Source organism: Taeniopygia guttata, chromosome 10 (assembly GCF_048771995.1).
Source record: "Taeniopygia guttata chromosome 10, bTaeGut7.mat, whole genome shotgun sequence".
NCBI classification, from domain to species: domain Eukaryota; kingdom Metazoa; phylum Chordata; class Aves; order Passeriformes; family Estrildidae; genus Taeniopygia; species Taeniopygia guttata.
Window position 1 is genome coordinate 3,648,289 of NC_133035.1, and position 26,149 is coordinate 3,674,437.

The 26,149-nt window shown below is 54.5% G+C and overlaps 5 protein-coding genes and 1 non-coding gene across 21 annotated transcripts in view; 4 read left to right on the plus strand and 2 right to left on the minus strand.

Moving 5' to 3' along the window:
* CPEB1 (cytoplasmic polyadenylation element binding protein 1) overlaps nt 1–3,432 on the plus strand; it is a 42,019-nt gene extending 38,587 nt beyond the window's left edge. For all 14 annotated transcript variants that reach the window (XM_030281801.4, XM_030281802.4, XM_030281805.4 and 11 more), the window contains 3 exons: nt 848–942; nt 1,167–1,247; nt 1,951–3,432. In XM_030281801.4, the coding sequence (XP_030137661.4) occupies nt 848–942; nt 1,167–1,247; nt 1,951–2,061 (287 nt within the window). In that variant the 3' untranslated portion in view covers nt 2,062–3,432. The remainder of the gene's footprint in view (nt 1–847; nt 943–1,166; nt 1,248–1,950) is intronic.
* Nucleotides 3,433–4,082: 650 nt separating this feature from the next.
* On the plus strand, nt 4,083–6,681 carry RPS17 (ribosomal protein S17). Its single transcript, NM_001245667.2, is given in 5 exon segments — nt 4,083–4,119; nt 4,331–4,482; nt 4,923–5,028; nt 6,124–6,189; nt 6,557–6,681. Coding segments are annotated over 5 exon segments (408 nt in total). The 5' UTR covers nt 4,083–4,116; the 3' UTR covers nt 6,638–6,681.
* On the plus strand, nt 4,622–4,749 carry LOC115496735 (small nucleolar RNA SNORA71). The gene has a single exon (XR_003962250.3). It is a non-coding gene; the product is annotated as a small nucleolar RNA SNORA71 (small nucleolar RNA).
* Nucleotides 6,682–7,354: 673 nt separating the features above from the next.
* On the minus strand, nt 7,355–13,125 carry TERB2 (telomere repeat binding bouquet formation protein 2). The gene is made up of 7 exons (XM_030281818.4): nt 12,814–13,125; nt 12,305–12,386; nt 10,900–11,045; nt 10,005–10,063; nt 7,768–7,856; nt 7,576–7,664; nt 7,355–7,497 (listed from the first exon to the last, which is right to left on the minus strand). The coding sequence occupies exons 1-7, from the start codon at nt 12,875–12,877 to the stop codon at nt 7,355–7,357; spliced, it is 672 nt and encodes a 223-aa protein (XP_030137678.4). The 5' UTR covers nt 12,878–13,125.
* Nucleotides 13,126–15,340: 2,215 nt separating this feature from the next.
* Nucleotides 15,341–17,943, minus strand: B2M (beta-2-microglobulin). The gene is given in 4 exon segments (NM_001245669.1): nt 15,341–15,787; nt 16,924–16,959; nt 17,431–17,709; nt 17,847–17,943. Coding segments are annotated over 3 exon segments (363 nt in total). The 5' UTR covers nt 17,917–17,943; the 3' UTR covers nt 15,341–15,787; nt 16,924–16,945.
* A 2,027-nt stretch (nt 17,944–19,970) lies between these two features.
* Nucleotides 19,971–25,859, plus strand: PATL2 (PAT1 homolog 2). 3 transcript variants are annotated; one of them, XM_030281616.4, is made up of 18 exons: nt 19,971–20,215; nt 20,659–20,761; nt 20,884–21,170; nt 21,291–21,359; nt 21,468–21,533; nt 21,910–22,077; nt 22,182–22,268; nt 22,468–22,622; nt 22,740–22,811; nt 22,887–23,025; nt 23,140–23,254; nt 23,335–23,435; nt 23,715–23,759; nt 23,917–24,059; nt 24,307–24,466; nt 24,738–24,878; nt 24,956–25,053; nt 25,129–25,859. In XM_030281616.4, the coding sequence occupies exons 1-18, from the start codon at nt 20,063–20,065 to the stop codon at nt 25,283–25,285; spliced, it is 2,259 nt and encodes a 752-aa protein (XP_030137476.4). In that variant the 5' UTR covers nt 19,971–20,062; the 3' UTR covers nt 25,286–25,859. The 3 variants fall into 3 exon arrangements, with proteins under 3 accessions (XP_030137476.4, XP_072790105.1, XP_072790106.1); XM_072934004.1 differs by having other exon boundaries at nt 20,899–21,170; XM_072934005.1 differs by having other exon boundaries at nt 20,138–20,452.
* Nucleotides 25,860–26,149: the final 290 nt, after the last annotated feature.

Here is a 26,149-nt window from a genome sequence, read left to right on the forward strand (position 1 = left end):
CTGCTTGGTCACTGTCCTTAGGTAGCAGTTAGGCTTTTTTGGGCAAGGCTCAGGTTTAGGGCATGCATGTTGTGCTGCAAAGCCCCTGAAGTGCCTTTAGAGGGACAGTCTCAAGGAGGGTGGGAAATGGGAGTATGAGACTTCGGGCAAATTCTGTGTGACTGTAGATGAGGTGTCACAGAACCTCCCTGTGCTGGCCCTGCGAGATCCCAGTGTGTAACCCCAACCTGCTGTAGTTCATGCAGAGCCCAGGTTGCTCCAAGTAGGCAAGATCCAGCTCCAGACCGCTCTGTGGCACTTCCACCCTTAGAACTGTCCTAAAGTCACAGCAATCAGAGCTCAGTTTTGGTAACTAAGCTGTGCCCTGGCTGGTTGAGGGCACCTCCTGTAACCCCAGACTGGATCCAGGCCCTCCTGTCTATGTCCTGTGCAATGCTTTGGGAGGGGAATGGATGGTTTTTCGGTGGCACTTTGTCCTGTGGCTGAGCAGTAGGGATCTGCCAGTGTCAGTCCTGGAGCCTAACAGACCTTGGCTGGAAGCAAGTGGTGCTGGAATGCTGCTGACCAGCGATGAGGCTGCAAAACACAAGGCTCTGGGGTGAGGGGAGGGCTGTGAATAAAAGCTGCTGAGCTGTCTCAGCACTGGTGTATTTCAGGTGTAGTGTGAAGCACTCTGCTGATCCTGGGAATGTGGTGCCTGGAGAAGGAGGCAGGAAGACCCCCTAGGATACCATCTCCCTGTCAAAGCTGTTTTTCTAAGTGGCACCAGGGAGGGGGTGGTGCTGGCAGTGGTTCCCTCTTGGTCTCTGCTGTTCCTCTCTAACATTTGTGGTCTGGCTTGTTGCAGGGTCGGGCCGTGTCACCTTCAACAACCAGCGCAGTTATCTGAAGGCTGTGACTGCTGCATTTGTGGAGATCAAAACCACCAAGTTTACCAAGAAGGTGAGTGGGGCTGGTGGGACAGCCCAGGGAGGGTCTGCATGATGGGTGGTACTGCTGGGAGCACCAGTGTTGATGGAGCCTGCCCTATATTCCTGCTCAAGCAGCAGGAAGTGGGGCCGCTGCTCTGCCTGCCCTAGGGGTGCTGCTGGGGATGGATTTGAGGTACCAGGGAGAGGGCAATCAGCCTGGTGCTGCCCCATGCCCACTGCCTCGTTCTCCTGCAGGTTCAGATCGACCCGTACCTGGAGGACTCCATGTGCCAAGTGTGCAGTACCCAGCCTGGCCCATTCTTCTGCAGAGACCAGGTGAGGCCAGTTCTCCTGCAGCCTGTGCTCAGGGGTTTTCTCAAGGAGGAGCAGGCCCTGCTGCTGGGGTTTGGGCATATATACACTGGTTCTTCCCCAGTGGGCAAGATGGGCCCAGCTGGGAGGGGTGACCTTGTTTTGGAGGAGGTGCAGCTCTCCTGAGGAGGGGAACTCTGGTGCTTGCCAGGAGGCCCAGCCAGCCAGTGTCCACCCAGCTCTGAGCCGGGGGTGCTGCAGTTCACTGGTGCTGTGCCAGCCCTGGGACCTAGTGTGGGAATGACTGGTGCCCCTGAGGGAGGGGACACTGTTGCTCTGGGGGCTGTGATGGGCTGGGGTTGAGGTGCATGCACCTGGGGCTGGCTGAGGCACGGGGAACTCTGGCTGCAGGCAGAGGAGCTTGGCTGGGCTCTGGCAGCTTCCTGCAGAGCTGGGATGGGACATGAGCAGGGGCCAGGAATGCCATGGGAGTGATGGCAGCCCTGGCAGAGCCCAGCAACTGCCCCAGTGCCCAGTCCCTGATTTTCTAACCTGTTCAAAAGATGGAAACTGGGCACAACAGGCCCCCTCCACAGCATTGCTGCCGTTCCCATCTCCAGCCCATGGATCCACTGTGCTGGTGGGGGCTGCAAAACTGGGCAGGGGTGAAGGGGAGGAGTGGCTCTGCTGGCGTCACCCCAGTGTTGGCCCTGTGCTCTGCCCACAGATCTGCTTCAAGTACTTCTGCCGCTCATGCTGGCACTGGCAGCACTCCATGGAGGTCCTGCGCCACCACCGCCCGCTGATGCGCAACCAGAAGAACCGGGACTCCAGCTAAGGAGCCACCGGGGCACGGGGCTGGCACGGGCAGAGTCCTGGGAGAACCTGCCACGAGGAGAGCGCAGCAGCGCCTGCCGGAGCCAGGCCCGGCTGGGAACGTTCTTCCTGAGGACTGATGGGGAAAAAACAAAAATCTTACATTCATGTTTGCACTTGCTGGTCTTTTTGTTTCTGCACTAATGCACAGTGAGTTTTGTTGGGGTTTGTTTGAGGGTGTTTTGAGGGGGGGAGTGCCCCTCAAGCCATTCTGCAGTTCCCAGACTTTGGTTCCAGGTTTGCTGACAAGAAGCAAAAATTGAAAATGAATAAACCCAACCAACCAAGGGCCATGTGTCGCGGAGGCGTTGCCGCAGGCGCCTCCGCCCTGGTTTTTTTTTATTTTTTAAAGGCGCTTTTTTACATTCCTTGCAATACTGGTGGAGAGAGCGCAGGTCTCATTGGTCATTGTTTTGCCGTTGCCATACAGTGCCTTTCCATTCATTTACCCCCACCTGGATGGTGTGACCTGGGTGTTCAGCTGGCGTTTTTTACTGTAACAACAAGGAGACTTTGCTCTTCATTTAAACCAAATCATATTTCATATTTTACGCTCGAGGGTTTTTACAACTTCCTTTTTACACTCTTAAAAACAGTTTTTAAGTCGTTTGAAATGAGAGATTTTTTTCTTTTCCTGGCAGCTTTTAACATTATTGCAATTTGTGTCTGGGGGCTGATGGCAGGACGTTGTAAATCTGGGGGTTTGCAACGGGACAGGCCGGGCTGTTTTTTGTTTTTGGAGTTGAAACTGGACGGGATGAGGATCTCTGAGCTGCTGTATATAGTTTTAAATAGTTTGTTGCACTTTTTTAAGTTGCACTTATGGGGGGTTGATAGAGGTTTTTAATCACACAAAGTCACAGGACTTACCTTTTCTTTTGTAACAAGCTAAAAAAGGGCTGCGTTCTGGTGGACGATGAAGGTTCCTGGGAGCCCTTTCTCTTAGAGGGGACAAGTAATTTTCCTTTCCTTCCCGAGACGTTTGGAGTATCAGTGCAGTCGACTGAAATGCTGCTGCTGGGATTTGAGACCTTAATTATGCTGATCATTATTATTTTGTTACTTTCCCCTCTATTGGAAGCTGTGTGCCAAAGAACCAGTGTCATAATTTCTCCCTCTTTACTATGATTATTTTTTTTTCTTTCCTGCTGAGCTGATGTTGCATTGTTGCATATCCCAGCTGCTCTTTGTGGGGTTTTGTGAAGCTGTGTGTGAAGTCTCTACCTCATTGTAGTATATGCAGGCAAGACTGCACTCTCCTACAGACGTGTGGAGTAAGCTGTGGTGTAGTTTTTGGCACATAATAAACACGTTGCAGCAAAAAAAAAAAAAATTATTGTGCCTTGTGTGCTTCATGGGAGATCTCTACGGCTCGGAGGCTGTGGTGTCACTGCCTGGAGGTGTGGGGGAAGGTTACGGATGTGGTTGGTGGGGAGGGATGGATGGAGCTATGAATTGTGGATGCTGTTGGTGGGTGACTCAGCTGGGAGGGAGCTCTATCTGCTGCTAAACAATGCATGGTTTAGATCCCACTTACCTGAGGTCCCTGCAGGCCCCTAGGCTCCAGCTGGAGCTCCCCTAATTGCAAAAAAAGTTAATGAGGCTGATGGGAGGGGTCTGTGTTGCCCTGTGTTCTCCCACTGTGGCTGCTCCTGCGGGGCTGTGAGGGGAGAGGGACCCCAGGGCTCCTCTCTGAGGGGGTGGGGGGGGCCGAGTTGGACTTACAGTGCCTCAGAGACTGCCGTGTGTGCCCCGCGTCCCTGCAGCAGGGCAGGCTGTGGTTACCTCTCCTCCTCGGGCGCTGCGGTTTGTGGGCGCTCGGTGCCCTCTCGGGGCCGGTGCCGCTGGCTCCGCGGCTCTCCGGGATTCTCTCCGGGAATTCCTTCCCGGGCCGCTCCGTCCTGTTCCGGGGCGGCCTCAGGCTGCGGTCCTCCGCGCCGCCAGGGGGCGCGCTGCCCGCCGCTGGCTTCCGGCGCCTCCCGCCCTGCCCCGCTCCTTTTCCGCGGCTGCCGCCGACATGGTGGGTCCGGCTCTCGCCATCCGCCGCCATCCTCGGGCGGGCCCGCGCCCCCGCGGCGGGGAGCGCCGGTGGGGATCGCGGGGAACCGGGGCGAGGGGCAGTGGGGGGCGACGAGGGCCGGGATGGCTGGGGAAGGGGGAACTGGGGCGGGGGGCGCTGGGCCCGGGCTCGGCGGGGCCTGACCGGCGGCGCTCCCGCCCGCCCCGCGTAGGGACGCGTTCGGACGAAGACGGTGAAGAAAGCGGCGCGGGTGATCATCGAGAAGTACTACACGCGCCTAGGGAATGACTTCCACACCAACAAGCGCGTGTGCGAGGAGATCGCCATCATCCCCAGCAAGAAGCTGCGCAACAAGATTGCGGGGTGAGGCACTGCGGGCCGCGAGTGGGCGTGGGGCAGCGGAGGGTCCTGGGTGGGCTGTGGGCAGCTGGGGGTGTCCCGAGGGGTTTGTGCATCGGGAGGTCCTGGGGGATTCGGGCACGGCCTGGGGGTTCCTGCTGGGCCCTGCATTCGAAAGTGATTACGGTCCCGCCTGTGGCCGGGTCATTGATAGTGCAGGGAGAGGAGTGCGAGAGTTTTCCCGTGTTTGGGGGGGTCTTTGTCTCCCCCAGACCCTGTTACTGTCGGACACTTTGTCTCTGATGTCCCCCTGGAGCTGTGGGATGATGCCCGGGTCAGTGGTGGGACATCGCTGGGGTAGATGGTGGCAGCTCTCCTCATCCTGCTGTGGTTTCGGGATTTTGGGTGTGGGGAAGGGTGACATGGACCCCGGGTAAGCCCAGGACACCCCCGTGTCCCCGCAGGTATGTCACCCACCTGATGAAGCGAATCCAGAGGGGCCCTGTCCGCGGCATCTCCATCAAACTACAGGAGGAGGAGAGGGAGAGGAGGGACAACTATGTCCCGGAGGTGAGGCTCCAGCTTCCCCATCGCTCTGTTCTGCCTCGCTGTATTTCCATAAACAGTCCCAAGTTTAAAACAAACCCTCAGCCAGGAGGAACTGAGGAGGGTTTGGATCAAGAAGGCCGAGGTGGCTCCCTCCAAAGCTGCCACCTGGGACAGGAAGGACAGCTGGCTTCTCGTGGTTTGGTTTTCCTAACTTAAAATTCAGGAAAAAAAAAAAAATTTGATGGGAATCAGGAGGCTATTTCAGAGCAGCTGAAAACTTGCCTTGCAGCTGGAATCCCCAGAGGGAGGTTTTGGTAAAATTCCCTGCTTTAACCCTCTGTTTGGGTGGGGTCTAGATCACACCTGTCACCTGGGTGAGATGGTCCAGGAGGGCTTCCCTTGTTCCAGGAATGTGATCCTGGTGCTCCTAAATCCTGTAGCCTTCAGGTACAGCCCACATCTTGCCCTTTTCCCAGATCTTCCCAGTCAGCTCCTGGCACAGCTGCTGGTTTCTGTGCTAGTATCAGAGAGGGGTTACAGGGAGGGGAATCCAAGCAGGGAAGGAATGTCCATGCTGCAGCTGTTGGTGCAGTGTCAGCACACAAAATCTGTGCTGGTTTTGGTTTCTTTGAAAAATCCTGGTGTTACGTAGCTCCTGGGGAAGGAAACCTGTGGAGGAAGAGTTTTTGGGGTCTGCAGAGGGCTAGAGGAAGTTTTGCTGGGATTAAAGAGCAGAAGAACACAGTTGTCCCGGAGGTGGAACCACATTTGTTGGCACCGTGGTGGACTTGTGTCACAAGGCAGCTGTGAGTGTCACTGATGCCTGCCAGGACTGGTGTGGGTGAGGGTCCAACACCAGCTCCTCAGCAGCCTTGGCCTGGAGCCTTGGTTGGGCCTCGATTTCCAAAGATTTTCCATAAAACAGGCTTTTCCCTCTACTGCCAGTGTCCTCTTGCAGTGTTCAGTCAAAAAAAGCTGTGTTTCCATCAGGATGCTCCTGGCTCTGCAGCTGAACTGTTCCCCACAGCCAGTGGGATGAGATCAGAGACCAGAGGGGACATTTGGGTTGTTGTGGGGCTTTATCAGTCACACCTTTTGTCTTCTCTCTGTTCCCAGGTCTCTGCCCTTGACCAGGAGATCATTGAAGTGGACCCAGACACCAAGGAAATGCTGAAGCTCCTGGTTAGTAGCCACAACTGTTCCCTGCCCAGCTGCTGGCATATCCCTGGCACACCTCCTGCTGCCCTGAGTGGCTGGATGGTGTTAAGGGCTTCCCTCTGCCCTGGGTCCTGTGGCAGGATTAGTTCATGTATGGATTTAGAAAGGGCAGCTATGGGCCTTTGCCACCAGCAGGGTGGGTGTGTTCCTTGCCCTCTCTTCTGATGATTCCCTCACCAAGGAGTCAATCTGTGGAGCAGAGTGGTCTCTTCTTTGGAGACCTCTGTTCACCTTTGTGCTGCCACAGCACCTTCCCACACCTTCCCGGAGGAACTTGCCTCCACTGTCAGGATGCTGTGACTGATCCCATTGTTGCCTTGCTGTTTTCCAGGATTTTGGCAGCCTGTCCAACCTGCAGGTGACACAGCCTACAGTGGGAATGAACTTCAAGACGCCCCGAGGAGCGCTCTGAGTCTGTCCCTGTGTGTCGCTTTTACAATAAACGTGAGGAAACCATCTCAGCCTGCCTGGTCTTTAGACACCCAAGGGATGAGGGCGGGTGGGTTCTGGGGGTGCCACACTGGGGCACACAGAGGACTCAACACCTCATGTGTACCAGCATCTTTTTGGGTTCTTTCCTGGTGGTTTGGGGTGTGAAGTGCAAAGCTGTTACTTTGGAGGCTCTCCTGCCTTTGGGGCAGTGGGAGAACAGCCGTGGTGGCTCCTTGGAGCTTGTGGGAGCCTATCCTAGGTTTACCTGTGCTTCCTCCAAGTGGACAGCCCAGGGATCAAGCTGTACCACAATGGAAGTTGCTTTTTGTAACCCTATTGGTCATTTCCAAGTGCTTAAATGAAAGGGAAAAGTCTTAAAATTCCTTAATTAAATGAAAGTAAGGAGACCTTTGTGTGTCCCTCCAAGGAAAAGTTTAAATTATTTAAAACACAGCTTAAACCACTACCACACCCCTGCCCAAGAATAAAAAGAAAATATTTCTGTTTTGGGGAGAAATGTCTGTATTTATGTTTTTTGTGAAATTTAGTATAAGTCGTTATTTAAAGAAGCAAATACTATAACTGCAGCCAGTACTTGAATAACACACTGAGTGCTCTGAGCTGCAGTCGGATAATTTATATAAATCATCTGGTAGCTCTTAGATTTTGCTGCTCCAGCCACCTGTTCATTACCTCATTACCATTTCCTCTTCATTTTGGTCTTCTCACAGTAAATGCTAAATTTGCTTTGAACCCAGTACGCTGCATAGCCCGAGGTGCCGGGGATAAAGTCATGGAGTTCCCCCTCATATTTCTTCATGTCCTGTGCAGAGGGATAGCCTGTGGAGGGAAGATGGGCTCACTGAGTCCCTGCTCCATGTGCTCCATCTGTGGCCTTTTCCAGGTGTATTTATTTACCTGTCACCATGTTATTTTTTGGGTATTCCTGGAGGGCACGGTATGGAAATTCTCCCTGGGCAGGTGCTTCAGAGTCTGTATCTTCACTGCTGTATCAGGAGGGAAAAAAAATCTGTGTGTTAGTTCCTGTGTGTTAGGTTTGCTTGGAATCGGGGGTGCATCCAAATCCCACCACTCAAGGTAGGAAAATACCTCTCAGCCAGGTCTAGCACTTCTTCCTCTGGTTCTTCCTCACAGCTGTTTCTTGCTGATTCTGGTTCTTCTGTCGGATTTTCTTTGGGCTGTGAATATCAGCACAAGAATGAGTTACAGTTGTGCCCTGGGTCACCTGCAGAACACCTGGGATGCACTCCGAGTCATAAATTTTTAGGGCTCATTATTTTAATTCAGAGTTAAATTTTAAATCTAAGGGCATTCCTGCTTCAAAAGTGCTGGGAAGTTGCTTTGAGAGGAGAGTGGGTAGTGACATGGGATAGGAGAACACCGCACCAAAGGGCTGAGCTCAGCCTGTGGCAATTGGAATCCCTGGAACAGCACGCTGCTGAGAGACTAGATATGTCTGGTCAAGGGAGACAATCCTTGCAGTGCTGTCCCCCCCAGGATGTCATGCTGGGAGGGACACACAGCACAGCAAGCACAAGGAATCAGAATCAATTAGGTTGGAAAAGACCATCAGGTCCAGCTAATGACCAATCACCACCTTCCAACCAGACCAGAGCACCGAGTGCCACATCCAGTCATTCTGGGCAGCCCATTCCAGTGCCTAATCATCCCTTCTGGGAAGAAATTCTTCCTGATGTGTAAACCTCTCCTTGTACAGCTTAAGGAAACGTCCTCTCATCCTGTCCCTTGGGCCTTGGGAACAGTGCCTGACCCCCACCCAGCTCCACCCTCCTGTCAGGGAGTTGTGCAGAGTCCCCTCTGAGCCTCCTTTTCTCCAGGTTGAGCCCCCCAGCTCCCTCAGCTGCTCCTGGTGTTCCAGACCCTTCCCTGGCTCAGTTCCTTCTCTGGCCCTTTTCAGCACCAAAAAGTCCTTGAATTGAATTGGGTCCAGAATTGGACACAGCACTTGAGTTGGGGCCTCAGCAGTGCCCAGTACAGGGGGGAAAAATCACTTCCTGGTCCTGCTGGCCACACAGGCCAGGTGCCACTGGCATTCTTGGCCATCTAGGCTCATGTTCAGCTGCTGTTGATCAGCACTCCCAGGACCTTTCTTGCTGGAATGCTTTCCCGCCACTCATCCGAGTCTGTGGCTCTGCAGGGGTTATTGTGGCAGGACCCAGGCCTTGGCCTTGTCGACCCTGGTCCACTGATCCAGCCTGGCCGGGTCCCTCAGCAGAGCCTTCCTAGCCTGCAGCAGAACCACACTCCCACTCAACTGTGTGCCACCTGTGCATCTGCCCATGGTGGACTCAGTCCCCTCATTCAGATCTTCAGTAAAGATACTGAATAGGACTGGGCCCAACACTGATCCCTGGGGGACACCCTGGTGACCAGACACCAATTGTCCAAGCTGTGAGCTGCAGTTTTCCAGGAGATGCTGTGGGAAATGGTGTCAAAGGCTTTGCTGATGTCCAGGTAAGCACATCCACAGCCTTTTCCTTCATCCAGGTGAGTCCTCTTGTCATGAAAGGAAATCAGATTGGTCAGGTAGGACTTCCCCTCCTAAATGCATGCTGGCTGGGTCTGATCCCTTCCTTTTCCTGGATGTGCCATGTGATGGCACTCAAGGTGATCTGCTCCATAACCTTCCCTGCCACCTGTCACACTGAATGGTCTGTTAATTCCCTAGATCCTCCTTCCATCCCTTCTTTTGGATGGGTGTCACATTAATACCTTGTCATCTGGGACCTCCCCAGTGAGCCAGGACTTATCACAGAGGATGGACAGCGGCTTGGCAAGCTCTTCCTCCAGCTCCCTCATCACCCTGGATCCCATCAAGGCCAATGGACTTGTGAGAATCTAAGTGGCACAGCAAGTCAGTGACTGCCTGCTCCTGGATTTCTGGGGGTCCATTCTGCTCCTCATGTCTACCAGCTCAGGGGGCTGTTTGTCCTGATCCAACCAGTCTTAGTGTTGAAGACTGAGGCAAAGAAGGTGTTAAGTACCTCAGCCTTTTCCTAGTCTTTGGTGATGGACACCAATAAAGAATGGAGGTTGTCCTTGGCCCTCCTTTTATTAATACAATATTTATAAAAGTATTATTCTTTACAGAGGTGGTCAGATTAAGTTTTAACTGAGCTTTCACCTCTCTGATTTTCTTCTTTCTGCATGACCTAAGGATGTCTTTAAGTGCTTCCTGAGTTGCCTGCCCCTATTCCCAAAAATTATATATGCTATTTTTTCTCCTAAATTCCTGTGAAAGCTCCCTGCTCAGCACAAGCTCGTCCTCCAGCACATACATGTGCAGTACAAATTTTTCATCTTACCTGTTCTTCAAGGGCATCTGCCTTCTCCCAAATAAACCGGCCAATTTTCCTTCTGATTTCTGACAAGAAGAACAAAATTAGTGACTGTGAGAGCACCAAAAAACAGGACTGTGGCAGTTGCTGCCAGTGTGATGCCCTGTAGGTGCCTCTGGGGACAAGCCCAAATGCAAGGTCCTGCCTCTGGGCCAGGGCAATCCCAAGCACAAATTCAGGGTGGGCAAGGATGGATTGAAAGCAGCCCAGAGGAGAACTTGGGCATGTTTGGTGGATGAGAAGCTCATGGATATGACCTGGCCATGCGTCCTGGACACGTTCCACAGTGTGGGCAGCAGGTGAGGGGAGGACTCTGGCCCTCTCAGGAGCAGCAGTGCTCCTCCAGCTCTCCTCCCAACAGCAGAAGGACATGGAGCTGCTGGAGAGTGTCCAGAGGAGGCCATGGAGATGTTCCAAGGACTGGAGCCCCTCTGTTCTGGAGCCAGACTGGGAGAGCTGGGGGTGTTCACCTCAAGAAGAAAAGGCTCCAGGGAGACTCCAGGGCCTAAAAGAGGCTCCAGGGGCTGGAGAGGGACTGGGGACAAGTGCCTGGAGTGACAGGACAAGGGCGAAAGGCTTCAAACTGACAGAGGGAAGGGTTAGATGGGATACTGGGAAGAAATTCCTCCCTGTGAGGGTGGTCAGGGCCTGGCACAGGTTTCCCAGAGAAGCTGTGGCTGCCCCATCCCTGGGAATGTTCAAGGTCAAGCCCATTCTGTGATAATAGATGGATCATACTCTGCCTTCTGGGAGGAAGAGCCACTCCCAAGCAAGAAGGAAAAGTCCCTCCCTGCAGACAAGTAAGTGTCAGTTCTAGCTTGCACCAAGGCTGTACTCATGGGGGATTTTTTTTTTGCCTGACCTTCGTGCAGGCAGGCAGGGGGCAGGACGAAGTGGCCCAGAACCACCGAGGACCTCTCTCCAGCTCCGGTGCTCGCACACGCTGAGAGGTAACAGGAGTGGAAGACCGTGGCTCTGCCCTCCAAGTAACTGAGACTCTCGTGTATGCTGGAAGAGAGAAAGAGAGCTGGTTTCCAAAGGAGAACCTGGATGCAAACCAAAACAAAAACATTTAGAGGGGTGTTGTCTGGTCTGATTTTTTGCTAAAAGCACCTAATTTTCTGTGATTTTCTACCTGTGAGATTCTATCAGTCACGTTCTGTTACAGTCCCAGCTACCAGCACCTCCCAGGGGCAGCATGGAGGAGGGACAAGGGTAAATTCATTTTTAGGGATTACACAGTCCCACTCTGCTCTTGAGGTGAAACTACTCTGGGGAGGGCAAAGACAGGATTTTTCTACAATTACCCATCACCACACTGGTTCCTGCTCACACAGCTGAGCAAGGAAGTGGAGATGGAGGGTGTTCCAGCCCTCACTGTCCTCCTTAGAGGGGAATTAAATCTTGTTTGTTGGGTTTAAGGATGTGTATAATTGATTACATTTTTTCACAAGGAACTACCTAACTATATACATTGACTATATATATATATATATATATATATATATATATATATATATATATATAAATTATCCAGAATTCCCCTGGGGGAATTTTTCCAGACCAGGGCTGGTCTGGCAGGATGTTGTTGCAGAAGTTGGTATTCTGTGTTTACTGGAATTCCCCTCGCTTAGCTGGAGGAGGTGGTTGAAAGATTCCAAAATTCAAAGCCAGTTTTAAGCATTGTTGTGTCAAAAAGAAACTACTTAGTTCAGCCTAGATAAGCCCAAAAGAAACATCACAGCTTCCTTTCTCATACATATGTTTACATGACTAAATAATGAATTAATACAAATATTCACTGATATTGAGGAAGTGAGGAAGGTCCTTAAGACTTTCCTTAAATATGTACAAATGTTCCATAAGTCTCTATTTTTTTAAATTAAGCATTTCAGCCTTTTTCCATCCATTTTTACCCCAGTGCTTCCTTTTACCATTAATTCACACTGGCTTTTTAGCACTAGGTTTCTTCCTTGGGAATTTTATCACCTCTGTTTTAGATGCTGACTTTCCAGACGATAATTCACAGCCAGCAAGAAACCAAGTTAATAGTTAAATCACAGTTAAGCCCTTCTCAACACATGGATGATTTTTCTCTATGACATCTATCTAAAGCTTAATGTGGGTGTGAGTTTTCCTGACCCCACTGGGCAATAAGATCCTGGTAGATCCACACCATGACTTTAAAAACACACCCTTGACTGTTACAAGATGTCAGTATCTATGAAATACTTTTCACTAAATACATTAAAGCCTCCTTTGCCCACCTGCGGGTGTCAGGGTGGGCAGCATCGCTGCTGAAGAGGTAGTCAGCATCCAGCCAGTGGGTGATGGTCCCGCCACCGTCTGCTGCAGGGGACAGGGAGGGAGGTGAGGATGGCATCCAGGGGGTTCCCACCTAGGGGTGACCTGGGACAGGGACAGCTGCTTGCGAGGCCGCAGAGATGGGCCCTGAAGTGGAAGCTGTGACAGCTCCCCATGGCTGTGGGACTCCCATTGCTCCCCTGAGGGTTGTTCAGGGCTTTTCCTCAGTGTGGGGGCACCGTGGACTGGCCAAACTCATGCTCTGCTCTGTTGTGTGGGTCTCAGTCCCACGAAAGGGTGACAGGGCTGTGTCCCCACTGCTGTGCCCTGCTGAGGAATGGTGGGGCTGTGCTCCCTTCCTAATTCGCCCTGAGCGCTGACAGGGCTGTGGCCCTGCCAATTCCCCCGCGGATTCCTGCCAGCTCTGTGCCCCGGGGCTCCCCTGGACTTCGCTGTCGTCTGGCCCCCTCACCCCACAGCCCCCGCGGGCCCGGGCTGACACTCTGCGAGAACCAAGCGCGGTGTCCGCGGAACATCGCGGCGAGAGCCGCCCCGGGGGACCCGAGGGCGGGAACGGTCCTGAGGGGCTGGAGGGAAGCGGGAACCGCCCTGAGGGGAACCGCCCTGAGGGGCTGGAAGGAGGCGGGAACCGCCCTGAGGGGAACCGCCCTGAGGGGCTGGAAGGAGGCGGGAACCGCCCTGAGGGGCTGGAAGGAGGCGGGAACCGCCCTGAGGGGCTGGAGGGAAGCGGGAACCGCCCTGAGGGGAACCGCCCTGAGGGGCTGGAAGGAGGCGGGAACGCCCCTGAGGGGAACCGCCCTGAGGGGCTGGAAGGAGGCGGGAACCGCCCTGAGGGGAACCGCCCTGAGGGGCTGGAAGAAGGCGGGAGCCGCCCTGAGGGGCTGGAAGGAGGCGGGAACCGCCCTGAGGGGCTGGAGGGAAGCGGGAACCGCCCTGAGGGGAACCGCCCTGAGGGGCTGGAAGGAGGCGGGAACCGCCCTGAGGGGAACCGCCCTGAGGGGAACCGCCCTGAGGGGCTGGAGGGAAGCGGGAACCGCCCTGAGGGGAACCGCCCTGAGGGGAACCGCCCTGAGGGGCTGGCGGGAAGCGGGAACCGCCCTGAGGGGCTGGAAGGAGGCGGGAACCGCCCTGAGGGGAACCGCCCTGAGGGGAACCGCCCTGAGGGGAACCGCCCTGAGGGGCTGGAAGGAGGCGGGAACCGCCCTGAGGGGCTGGAAGGAGGCAGCCTGAGGGAAAGCGGTGCTGGGAAAACCCGGCGGAGCTGTGTCAGAGAACTTTAAGCGGCATGTTAGCGAAAGGTTCTTCCCCCCACAGTGTGCAACTGGAACAACTCCCCAGGGCAGCCCCAAGCCTGACAGAGCTCGAAGGGCACTTGGACAACACTCTGAGACACAGGGTGGGGTTTTGGGGTGTCCCGTGCAGAGTTAGGAGTTGGACTCGAACCTTCCTCTCCTAGAAGCTTTTCTCAGAAAAACCAATGCATTTTGCTGATTCTGGAAATTGCCTGCAGAAAAATTGCTTTTATTTCATAAATCACAAATGAGGCTTGTTTCATGCTTGAAGCTTCCCAAGATATCCCTCAGGATACCCCATCCCCGGGGAACTGTTGCCAGCAGCAGCAACAGAGCAACATCCCGAGTACCTCAGAACCCCAAAGATGCTGGATAAAACAGAGAAGGTATTTCTGGACATAGTCCTGAAATCCAGCAGTTAAATGAAATCAGCCTCTGGCATGAGCATGTGTTATTCTCCCACAGACAGGGGATTTTTGAGTAAACCATCAAAATGTTTCTTAAGAACAGAGAAATCCCACAGAGGCAAGCAGGGCATGTCTCCCCGGTGTGGGAAGATGATGATGTGTCCTTTGGAGACAGGGTCACTTCACATTGCCTCCACATTGAATCTTCAGTTTCTGCAGTTTACTGCACTCCTGTCCTAATTAGGATACAGATCTCTTGGCAGAGTGGTTACCCAGCAATTATTCTGGTGCTCTTGATGATAGGAAAGGTGAAGCTGAGGTGGCAGAAAGCACTTTGGTGGCCCCTTCATGATCCATGGGAGGAGGCCAGGGCATGTTCCACAGCTCCTTGAGCTCACACAGCACCTTGTGCTGCTCCACGGGGGTCTCTGGGAGAGAAGCTGAAATCTTTTCCCCTCTCCCAGGCCATCTTCTCTCACACACGGAGTGCTGCTGGGGCTGCCTGGTTATCAGAGCACATCTGGTGCTGCAGGCTGAGCTGTGTCCTGCTGTCCCATGCTGAGAGATGAGCACTGTGCACAACTGCCCAGCCATGACAGCCCCGCCTGTCCTGCCTTTAACACCTCTCTGATGAGCCCAAAGGGATCCCTGTAACGGGCCCTACCCCTCAGCAACCTACCATGTGGGTGTTAGAACTGCAACAGCCTGGATTTTCCAAATCTCTAACAAAAACAGATTGGTTATAATGAAAATAGCCATGGAACAAGACAATATCCATCAAAAATCTTGTGTATGTTCTGAGACACCATAACAGCAAATCTTAATATACCCAAGAAGAGACATGGGATGACCTGAGTCACCAGGAACCCTTGATCCCATACACGTGATCCTGCTTAAATCCATTTGGATACAATATTCCTCAAGCAATCATTCTGATTTCTTCATGAAATAAAAATGAGTTGATGGCAGCAGCATTGGTTTTGGGTGGTGTCATCAATCCCCCACAGTACAACAGAAGACTGGCCTGAACTGCACTTCTTTATGGGCTCAAGCACAGAGAAAACCAGAACTGAAATTCAGCAACACACATCTGCTTCCCCCAGGCTCAGCTCTACACCGCACACTCCAAGGTGCATCCGCCAGAGTTCTCCCCATTATAGTGAGCCAGTCCCCTCCATGGCTCCTTCTGTGTCCCACCCTGCATCCCCAAGGTTCTTCATCCCTTTTTAAACTTTGTACCTCCCCTTCAGAGCCACACAGGAGCCTCCAGCCAGGCAGATACCACATCAGCAAAAAAAAATCTTTAATTCTCTCTTGATGGAAAAGTGCTCTTGCATCTTCTCAGTGGGATAAAAACAGCACAATTGCCCATCATACCACCAAGGCTACATATCCACCCACAAGCCAGTGACCATCAGAGCCTGTGAAATCAGCTTGTCAAATGACTCTGAAGAAACATTTTAAGGACTAACAGTTTATTAATGGATAAAAATCCTGCAAAATTTTGAGCAGTGAAGAGTTACCATTGTTTTTTAAGCTGTAATGGGGGTATTTTTAGCAACATGCTCAAAAAACCTGCAGAGCTCCCTTGATGCTGTGGCTAAGTGATATCATTAACAAGGCTTATTAGTGAATTTCTGAAAGGACGTTGATCAGCCTTGTGGCTATGATGAACAATGGACAGAAGCTTGAGAAGACTTTGACTTGCAAGAAGAATGTCCCAGATCTGCATGGAGAGAGTAGATTGACGTTAGTCATTCTAGCGACACCTTCAACTGCAATTATTTTAGGACTAAAAACCAGTTTCCTCAGAGAAGTCTGACTGCAGCATCCCTGCAGAACCACCTTCCAGTGAGATTCAGGTAAAAATCCTGCAGAAACTTTTCTGTCCCCTCCTTGGTGGAGTTCAGAGTTCAACAAGTCAAGAAGATCCTTATTCTGCACCCCAGGGAGGAGTTTGTCCTGCTCTCAACTCCTTCCATGCCAGCTCAGTAAATCCTTGTCCCCCAGACCACAGTGAAATCACCCACGTCCCACCTCCAGCCAGACTCGGCATCCCTCACCAATGTCCCACCAACTGAAGCCATGGTGCTGTGTGAGCACAGCACACTGCAGACCCTGCCTTGGGGCCAGGCTCACACCCCCACTGCCCAAAGGTGAGTGACAAACCAGAGAGTGACTGTATACAACCTTCTCTTGCTCTGCAGGAACTGGGGCATTTCATATAAGGGTCCTGTCAAGGCTTGTCCCAGGAACAGTTAATCATATCCAGCCTCTAAGAGGGCACTAGGCTGTTTCAACCAGGGTTACATCAGCTGAGCCACATACTCACTTTCTTTACCTGATCAAGTGTTAAACTAGAATTTCCCCATTGCTACATCCAGATCAGTTATACACAGATAGTTTGAAGAACTTGGAGCCCTCAGATTGAGACACCAGTGAATAAACCCAGAAGTGTTTCTGGTTTGTGCCTCATGAATTCCACAGAGCGCTGCCCTGCCACAGGGTTAACCAGCCTGCCACCCGCCCTGAGGCACAGGGATCTCGGGTACAGTGACTTCCTGCTCCTCCCCTGACAGGAAACAGAACTTCAGGGCCTGAGGGAGCTCTAGGGGACCTGCCACAATATTTTCTCAAAAGTTCTCCTTTTTTTGGAGCAAAGGACTCTTGTAGGCACGGCATGGCCAAAACCAGACCAAAATAGTCAGAAAGAGTGTGGGAAGAGGTTTTTTTTGTGTCCCAAATACGATCTACTTTTTGTGTGTGGTTCCTTCTGTTCCTCAGCTTTTCAAACCCCCCTCCCTACAGAAATGGGTCTGTGTTTCCCCTACCAGCATAGCACACAGCATGGGAATAACTCACCGTGGATTACCCCAGACGCAGCTCAGAAGTCTGGTTCTGCAGGAAAGAAGCACAGAGTGTTAGACTTGGGGGCTAATGGCACCCCCTCTTCCCTGTCCCCACAAGGTTCTCCCTGGAAACAGCCCCAGTGTGGTAACCAGAGTTGCCTTCAGCTGTACCTGAGGCAAGGCCAACACCATCAGCCCTGACCACTGCGCCCTTCTTTATATTCATACAATATAAAGCAAAAATTCACTGTACGACCCATCACCTTCTAGTTAAGTTCACCAAGGCAGAGATGAGTGACATGGCATCACCAAATCCCTGTGGATTAACAGCAACGCGTGTCCTCCCTGAATCCTTCACAGGTACGCGTAACAGCCTTTTCAGTTAAAACCAAATCAGCTTTCTATCTCTAACCTTCAAACCCCACTCCGTTATAACACCCTGCTTCCCAGGAAAAGGAACACAGACAGCATGAATCTAAAGCAAGGAGCTACAGCATGCAGGAGGGAAGGCACAACATACCCCAGAGGTAATTGCGTGACTTCGGCATGGTGGAATGCGCCACCTCGCAAGAGAAGGTGTCACCCCTTGTGGGGGTGAAGGGCACATAGACCAGGCGCTGGAACTGCCACTTCTCGTTGAAGGACAAGTCCCCGTACTTGACGCCGGGAATTGGATCCCCGTTCTTCAGGAGTTTGATGTCAATCTTGGGTGGGTGAAAACCGGTGACAAAGCAGTGGAGGATGTTCTCCTTTCCCTCCTCGGCGCGTGAACGGGCGTAGACTTCCACCTTCGGCGACTCTGAAAAGAGGGGCGAGAGCGAGTGAGAAGCGGGACTGCGGTGGGCATCGCCTCCATGCCAACACTCGCCCACCCACCCGCAACAGTAACCCGGAGCCGGCGGGACCCCGCAGCCCCTCAGCCCCGTCAGCACTCACCAGCGGCCGCCCCCAGGCCGAGCAGCGCCAGCAGCGCCAGCACGCCGAGCGCCAGGGCACCCCGCGCCATCGCCGTCCCGCCGTTTCCCGGAATGCCCCATCCCCGCCCACCCGCCGCCTTTTATACCCTTCGGAATCCTGGCCAATCGTGGCGCGGAGCGGCCTCGCGTCATCAGTTTCCAGGCAGAACGGGAGCGCCGGGGTTGTGCGAGCCAGCAGGGAAGCGCTTTCGCTTTCAGTTCCGCGCTGGGTGTGGGGAGAGACCCGGACACAGACCCCGCGGCGTCGGGCAACAGCGGCTGGACGGGAGCCCGGGTGGGCAGTGGCACCTGGTCCGGACCAGTCCCGGTATGGCCACACGCCCAGGGCAGCGCCCGTCCCCTGTGCTTTGCCACACCCCAAATCCTGGGGTCAGTTCTGCGCCTTTCACTAGAAGGACGTGGAGCGTGTCCAGGGAAGGGAGCAGAGCTGGGGAAGGGGCTGGAGCACCAGGAGCAGCTGAGGGATCTGGGGGGGCTCAGCCTGGAGAAAAGGAGGCTCGGGGGGACCTTCTTTCTCTACAACTCCCTGACAGAAGGGGGCAGCCAGCTGGGGTTGAGCTCTGGGGAACAAAGGAGAGGACAAGAGGAAACAGCTTCAAGTAGCACCAAGAAAGGTTTAGATAGGATGTGTGAGAAAGGTTATTCTCTGAAAGGGCTGTACAGCCTTGCTACAGGCTGCCAGGGTAGTGGTGGAGTCCTCATCCCTAAAGGGATTTAAAAGCCCTGTGGATGTGGCACTTGGGGACATGGGTTAGTGGTGGCCTTGGAAGTGCTGGAGGAATGATTTGACTTGATGGTCACAGAGAGCTTTACCAACTTAAAAGGGGGTAATAGTCACCTCTTGCAGAAGATTCTGCATCCAGGGCCGGTATTACACCAACAGCCTATGGGGGAGCAAGCCATCCACCTGCCTTTTTAAACCTCTTTCAAAACCTGTGTGGAATGTCTCATTCCAGCATCTGCAGGGTGAGAAATTGACTGTTGTTCAAGCACAGCAGAGACTCCCTGACATAAAACATGAGAATTCTAACACCAAAGAAAACAGGTTTCTGGTGCCTCCTCCAGAAGAACTCTGAGCACCAAAGCCCATCGAGGCTAGGAATGCCATTGAGTGTCCCAGTAGTGCTGCTTAGAAGGAAAATATAACACTAAGTTCCTTTAGGACCTGCTCTTTTAATGCACCTCTTAATGCAATTAATTAAAACACAAATTAAATTAACAAAGCATGTATTGAGAACAGTCCAAAGGCAGCAGGTAAATCAGGAGAGGCCAAGCAAGAGAAAACCTTGAAAACACTTGTTATCAGTTCCCATTGGCTCAGCTCCAGCTGGGTTTGCTGGTTTACTCAGTGAGAAGTGCCAGCCATGCGGCTGAGAACACTCCATGTTTTTCTCAGTGTGGGATAAACAGATGCAGCTGTGGCCAGAGCCTTATCAGGGATCTCAGGGCTCCAGCAAAAATAATCCCTGAGTGCTCCATGGGTGGCAGAGTTGTTATTAGGTCACCACAGCAGGAGTCACCACCCCAGTGCCCCACAGGTGAATCTGCTGCCCACTCCCCTCATCTCAGGGAGAGGATGGCAGGATATGGGTCCTTTCCATGGGCCCTTTGGGATGTGAATCCCTGGCAATGACTCTACTGTTACCCACACCACCTGTCAGAATTTCCCAGTAAAGAGAAGCACAACTCTTCCACATGACGTTTATTAAAAGCCACAATGATTTGGTTAGAGTAGCCAAATCTTCCACTTTTGGGACACTTCTGCTTCTATTAGCAGAATGTTGGAAGAATTATTTGAGAGCGGGTGATATGACCACGGTGCTCCTGGTATTCAGGGGGGCAATTTAGGGGAATAAGGGCAACCCACTATGCTTTGTGGGATGCAGAAATATATAGTGTTAGTGTTGACATCTGTGCTCGGCGTTACCTACTAGAAATTCAATCCCGACAGACCACATCCCACCAGTTTCCATAACTCCTGAGAAGGATTTCAGCTGTGAGAACAGCAGTCAAGGAGTGACGGCAGCAGCGGGGAAAGGCGGGCAGGGGTGCTCTGTGCTCCGAGAGCCGCGGGTGGGGTCACGGTCACTGTCCCTCTCCATCCCCAGCGCTCCCCCCGCCCCAGGGGGCACGGCCGGGCCAGTGCGCAGGCGCAGGGCGCAGCTGGGGGCCGCCATGCTGTACGGCAGGCGCATGCCGGGGCGGCGGGGGCGGCCCATAAAAAGGGCGGCGGGGCCTTGTGGTCCCCTAGAGGGACCCGGGACGGACGGAGGGTGGGTGAGCGGGAGGAGGCGGCGCCGCGGGATGGCGGAGGGCGGCGAGCGCATTGTGAGTGCCTGCCCTGCTCCGCTACCCTCTGCCCGCCGCCTCCTCACGGCGTCCCGCTCGTTCTCCGGGACTGGCGCTCCCCGGCGCGGTCGGTCTCGGAGCAGACTCTGCCCTGGAGGTGCTGGTGGGATGCTCTTCCCTGCCTTGCGCTCCCGTGCCCTCGTAGCGGGTTCGCTCTGAAGCCGAAAGGTGTCTCAGCCCAGCCGCACTGGTGCCGTTCCGTGCCGGCGTTCGCAGGTGCCGGCAGCGTCCGTGGGCTGAGCTGCGGGTCCTGTCCTCGCTGGCAGTGCCCCTGGCTCCTGCTTTTCCCTTTTCGAGCTGTAAGCCCTGTGGGTTGCCTGGCACCACCAGTAGAGTGAGAGGGAGGTTGGGTGCTCCCCCACTTTGGGAACATGTTAGGGTTATCTCTCCCTTAGCAAGGAATCTGCTGCTTCCAAATCCAGATTATCGAGGATTTTCTGCTGGTGGAGGATGCACTTCTGCTGGAAGAGATGGCTGAGGAGGATGAGGAGCTCGACCTGTACAACGAGATGACTTTTGGGTTAGGTAAGACCTCAGGGGAGTCCTGGTGTTGGAGAGACCTGCCAGCCCTTGGGGGGAGCAGACACCCTGGTGGGTACTGCCTAGGCATTCACCCACCTTGTTGTGCACTGCTTCCCCCCTCTAAGACCGAGACTCCACAGAGGAGGATGTGCCAAAACTCCTGGTGGTACCGGAGATAAGCCCTGAGGCAGCCAAAGCACTGGTAGAGGCAACTGGAAGAGCAGCTGAGGAGTTGGCCGAGGAGGAAGGTGGGATGGAGCCAGAGATGGAGCAGGTTAACTCTCAGTTGGAGGAAGAGGTAGAGGAGCTGGGGACTGAGGAACAGGAGGAAGATCAAGAGTGCTCTGAGGAGCCCAGTGAACTGGGAGACCCAGCAGTGATGAGAGCTGTGCGGAGCAAACCCACGCTGGAGGTGATGTGTGAGAGGATGGGCGGTCCTGCTGCTCCCCTCTCCGTCCCCACACCTTTGGGTCCTGCCCCACAGAGGGCACTGGGGCAGGGAGGCAGACCTTTAACTCCCCCTTCCTTGCAGAGCCAGGACTCAGCAGTGCTGGACAGCGGGACTGGGACTTGCTGGGAAGAGTTTGGCAAGGAGGACATGGTAAAAATGTCCCCACCCATCTGGTGATGAGGCAGAGTGGCTCCTGTGGTGTGCCCTACTCTCTCCTCCTGTTCACTTGCCTCATGCCAACATCTCCCTGTTTTGCAGCTGGCAATGGATCCCACGGCATGGGGCTCCTGTCCTGGCAGTGTCTCACGCCAACTCATGCTGGAGGTGGGTACCTCCAGCCAGCCCTTCAGGGAGTGGCTAAGGGCTCCCCATGACTCTGGAACAAGGGTCACACAGGGAATTTGGGACACCTGGGCATCTCCAAATGGCTCTGGGGGTGCCCAGATGTGTCTTGGGTGCCAAGGCTGTGAGTGCCCACTCAAAGCAGAGCCTGGGTTTGAAGGCAAAGTTGTTGAGTTTGGGGGAACCCCCATGCTGGGTGTTCCCATAGGTCTCCAGCTGCTCCACACTACCAGTGTGGGAGCCCAGCTGGCCTTGGTTGAGCAGTGACCAAAGGTTTTAGTGAGCTGACTATTGCTGAGGCAGCTAAACTTTTCCCAGCTGTGCCTTGTTCCCACCTGCTGCTGACTCCTCCCCACAGGATAAAGCCATTCTCCAGGTTCTGGAGAGACCTCCACCATCTGCCAACATGACTCTTGACTTCCTTGGTTCTCCTGTGCAGAGGGGTTATGGGGGCTCTTCCCGGCTCAAGTGCCCTGACTTAAGACTGATGTCCCCCAAGCCTTTCTCCCAGTGCTTTCTCCAGCAGGTAACAGGTTTGGGGCTACTCTTGCATCCCTTCTTTCTCTGCCTCCCTTCCCTGGAGGTACAGGCTTGTCTGAGTGACACCTCCTGTGTCTTGCTCTGCACCAGGCACCCCTGATATCTCCTCGCTCCCCGTGCTCTCCTCAACCCTTCCCACCAGCTTGCAGAACCCCTCCGGTCTTCACTCCCAACCAGGTAATGTGGTGGGCTTTGAGCCACTGCCATGGCCCCACTCAGGTGGCTGTGGAGTGGCAGGGGATGGGGAGAGTGGCAGTGTCTGCAGGTAGCACTTTGCCAGAGGAATCGGAGCCAGAAGCCAGCACAGAGCTGGCTGACCCCTCTGGGATGTTCAGAGGGGAAGGCTCAGACTCTTGATCTCCTCTCTCCCTCTCAGACAGCCGGGTATGTGCCTCCGACCCCTTTCCAGCCTGGGTCCCCCACCGTGGGCAGCCCACCGCGGCCCCTGGACGTGCACTTCAGGCCCATGTCCTCTCCTTTGGACCCTGCTGTCTTCTTCAGCCCCTCAGCCACGGGCCAGCTGAACTTCAGGTAGCTGGAGTGGGATGTTGGAGTGGGACTGGAGGGGCCCTACAAAGCAGCTGGGGGTCACCTCACTCTGGAGGTGTCCCAAAACTCCCCTTGACCCCTGTCTGGTGTCTCCTGCAGCACACCCGGCCACATGACCCAGCTTCACCCCCAGCACCAACGCATCCTGATGCAGCGGCAGGGCAGGCAGAGGTATGGGGGTCTTTTGGGTGCAGGGCAGGGGGGCTCTGGGTGGTCACAGTGGGCTGAGGTCTTCTCCTGTGCCAGTGTCTCCCCCAAGAAGCTGTGGTCTCGTAAAGTGGACCCCTATGCTGGGCTGATGACTTCCAAGGAGAAGGACTGGGTCATCAAGGTGCAGATGATGCAGCTGCAGAGTGAGAATATTGATGATGACTACTACTACCAGGTGAGCTCCTGCTGGCAGCACCTGCAGCTTGTTCCCCTCAGGGTGGGGCTTTGAGAGCTGGAGAAACCCTTCAGGACTGGTGGAGGGGACTCCTGGCTTTTCCTGTTGTTACAGACCTACTACCAGCGGCTGGAGCGCAAACAGGCGGAGGAGGAGCTGCTGGGCAGGCGCAACAAGCCCCCCAAGCTGGTCACGCCGTTCATCCAAAAAGTGGAGACCTATGACTCTGGTGAAGGGCTGGGGCAGGTGTTGGGGGGCTGGGCGAGGAGTTCTGGGATGTGGTGTCACCATGTTCCCATTCTTCCGCAGTGGTGCGCATCGCTGGGTCGCTGGGCCAGGTCACGGTGTCCACCTGCTACAGCCCTCGCCGAGCCATTGATGCTGTGCACCACGCCCTCGTAGAGGAGAAGGTAGGTGAAGGGAGGCTGGGCTGCTTGGGACCCTGAATTGCCAGGAGTGCTGCTTTAGGAGCTGCCCTGAGCAGTAGGATGGGGCCCACAGCTGGAGGAGGTACCACCTCAGCAGTGGCAGCTTGTGCCTGGCCAAGGGGTGAGACTGGGCTCTGGCTGTGGTTTCCCCATGGGACTGCTCTGTATCCCTCTGATCCCCAGAGAGCAGCTGGCCCAGTGCTGGTGGCAGTGTCTGGGGATGGCTGTAACCTTTCTGCCTTCTTTTCTACCCTCCCATAGGCTGCAGGGACCCACCGGCTGCGGGCGCTGCACAGGATTGAGAAGGTGAGTGAGTGGGGATTTGGGGAAGGGCAGGATGGTCCAGGTTTTCTGTTTTCATCCAGGGATTTCTCTAAGGGGATGTCTACCCTAGGCAGGGTCCTGGATAGTCAGTTAGTAGAAGATGTCCAAGCTTCCTCCTTATCCTGTGTCATTTCTCCAGCTCTTCCTGCAGCTGCTGGAAGTAGAGGAGTTGCAACAGAAAATGTCCCTGGGGGAGCAACAGTCCCAGAGACAGGAGCAGAAGAGCCAAAAAGTGGAGAGTATCTACCAAGCCTTAAAAATCAGGGCTTGCAGCAGTGAAGAGTGAGTCTGTGTCGTGGGAAAGGGAGCAGGCAGCATGTCCTTGTGGATCCTTGTGGATCTGAGATGGTCACTGATGAGCAGGTCTGGGTCACAGGAGGATTGAGCCCTTCCTTCCATGTATCACTGCAGCCTGTGCTGACCCTGCCTGTGAATCTTGTCCTCCAGTGGAGCTGATGCTGGTCCTTTTGGATGGACAGAGATGCTCCAGGTCCCTTGAGATTTGTGCCAATGGAGCCTTTGTTCCTAGGGAGGCAGAAGATGAATTCCTGCAAGTGCTGTGTGTGCGGAAGGGCAAGAAGCTTCTGGCCCGGCTGCTGCCCCTCTTCACTGGAGAGCAAAGGGAGAAGATCCTGCTGACAATCACCTACCACCTGCCCTTCCTCATGAAGAAGGACACGCTGGATGAGGCAAGCACCTCCAGCCAGGGCAGGGATGACCTGGGCTGTCTCCTTCCTCCTCTGTTCTTGCTGGGGGTGGCAGCCTAGGCAATGAGGGGGGCCTGTCTTGTGAGGTTAACATGAGACAGGAGCCTCTTCCTACCCATGGGGAGGAGAAGGCCACCAGGAGTCAGCCACCAGCAGTCCTGGTGACAGTGACCCTCCCCTCCAAGTGCTGGGATGGGAATGTGTAACAGGTCAAAGGATCTCAGATTCTTGCTCTCCCCTCTGCCCTGCCCAGTCTCTCTCCCTGCTCTACAGCCCGTTGAATGAGGTGGTGGGTGAGATGACCTTCAGCAAACTCATCGAGGTCCTGCAGGCACTCACCTGGTCTATACCTGAGTCTTCGGAGCTCCCCCTCACCATGGCCTTGAAGAACCAGGTATGTGGCCCTGAGCCTCATTGTGTCCCTGGGGTGCCACTGCTGCTGGCTGTGACACTCCTGCTGCTTTCCTGCAGTTTGGCATCTCCTTGCTCTATTCCCTGCTGAGCCATGGAGAGAGGCTGCTGTCCTCGCATGCGCCGCTGAAGCCGTGCAGAGGGGACTTCGAGGCATGGTGAGGGGCTGTGTGAGCTGGGGGAGGGTTTATCACTGCTCGTGGGGTGCTCACCCCCTGTGCTGCTGCCCACAGGACAGACACGGTGTACCTGATATCCCAGGAGCTGTCACGCCTGCCTGCGGCCTCGCTGGCAGAGCCTCTCTTCTTGCCCAGCAACCTTGTCTTGCTCTTCTGCCGCTACCTGGACAAGCAGACTGTCTACCACCTGGCAGCCAAGATGGCTGAATGAGCACTGCCTGGAATGGCTCTCCTGGGGATCCTCAGGGGAACAGGAGCAGGCAGCACTGGGGGCTCACTGCTTCCATCCCCCCTTGGAATTATCTCCAGATACCTACTGGGCTGAGCTGAGCCTGGTGCCTTTGCTCCTGCTTCTTTGGGGCAGAACAGCAACCTGGTAGTCCAACCTCATCCTTTCCCTGCAGGTGCTCCCCACTGCCCACAGGGGCTGACATGCTCTGCTGAGCCCTGGGAGCTGGGGATGGGGTCTGGAGCTGGTGGTGCTGGGAACAGGCAGGGCCCAATGCTGTGGCTTTGGAAGTGAACACTTACCCTGGTGCAGGGCACTCTGGGTGACACGGGCAGGGGCAGGCCTTGCACCAAAGGGCTGATGCCACCCTGTCCTGGTGCCAGGAGCACGGGGGTGGGTGAGTGTAACTTATTTTGGCCTCCCCCCTGCAGTGGTGGGTGCTGGGTCATGGCAGGGGTTGAGGCAGGGCAGAGGGGCGCTGGGAGCACCTGGGGGTGGGTTTTGTCTATGTACATTCTGTACAGTGCTTGAAATAAAAGAAAAAGGTGATTAATGAGCTCCTCTGGCTCTTGGGGCAGCTTATGTTGGATGCACTGTGGTCCCATGGGCTTTGCTGGGCAGGGAGACCCCTGGCCTGGGACAGGGATCAGGAGAAAGGAGGGATGCTCAGAGGAGAAAGGAGTGCTTGGAGAGGGGATCAGAGGCCCCACACACCTGAGCACATAGGGAGGGGAATGGGCTGGGAAAGAAGGCATTGTGGTGGGGAAGATAAGTCAGAGCTTGTCCTGATAGGGAAGTAAAGGTTGGTGCACACATGGGAGGGATATGGTGGGGAGGTCTTAAACA

What these genes read in the sequence shown, in the direction of transcription:
- TERB2 (XM_030281818.4), bottom strand. Translation starts at nt 12,877, where the DNA reads ATGTTCCGCGGACACCGCGCTTGGTTCTCGCAGAGTGTCAGCCCGGGC. An exon ending in GGGCCCGCGGGGGCTGTGGG is followed by an intron (nt 12,387 to 12,813) that starts GTGAGGGGGCCA and finishes TGTCCCCTGCAG; the next exon opens with CAGACGGTGGCGGGACCATC. An exon ending in CCCTGCCTGCCTGCACGAAG is followed by an intron (nt 10,064 to 10,899) that starts GTCAGGCAAAAA and finishes TCTTCTTGTCAG; the next exon opens with AAATCAGAAGGAAAATTGGC.
- PATL2 (XM_030281616.4), top strand. Translation starts at nt 20,063, where the DNA reads ATGCTGTACGGCAGGCGCATGCCGGGGCGGCGGGGGCGGCCCATAAAA. An exon ending in CGGTCTTCACTCCCAACCAG is followed by an intron (nt 22,269 to 22,467) that starts GTAATGTGGTGG and finishes TCTCCCTCTCAG; the next exon opens with ACAGCCGGGTATGTGCCTCC. An exon ending in ATGATGACTACTACTACCAG is followed by an intron (nt 23,026 to 23,139) that starts GTGAGCTCCTGC and finishes CTGTTGTTACAG; the next exon opens with ACCTACTACCAGCGGCTGGA.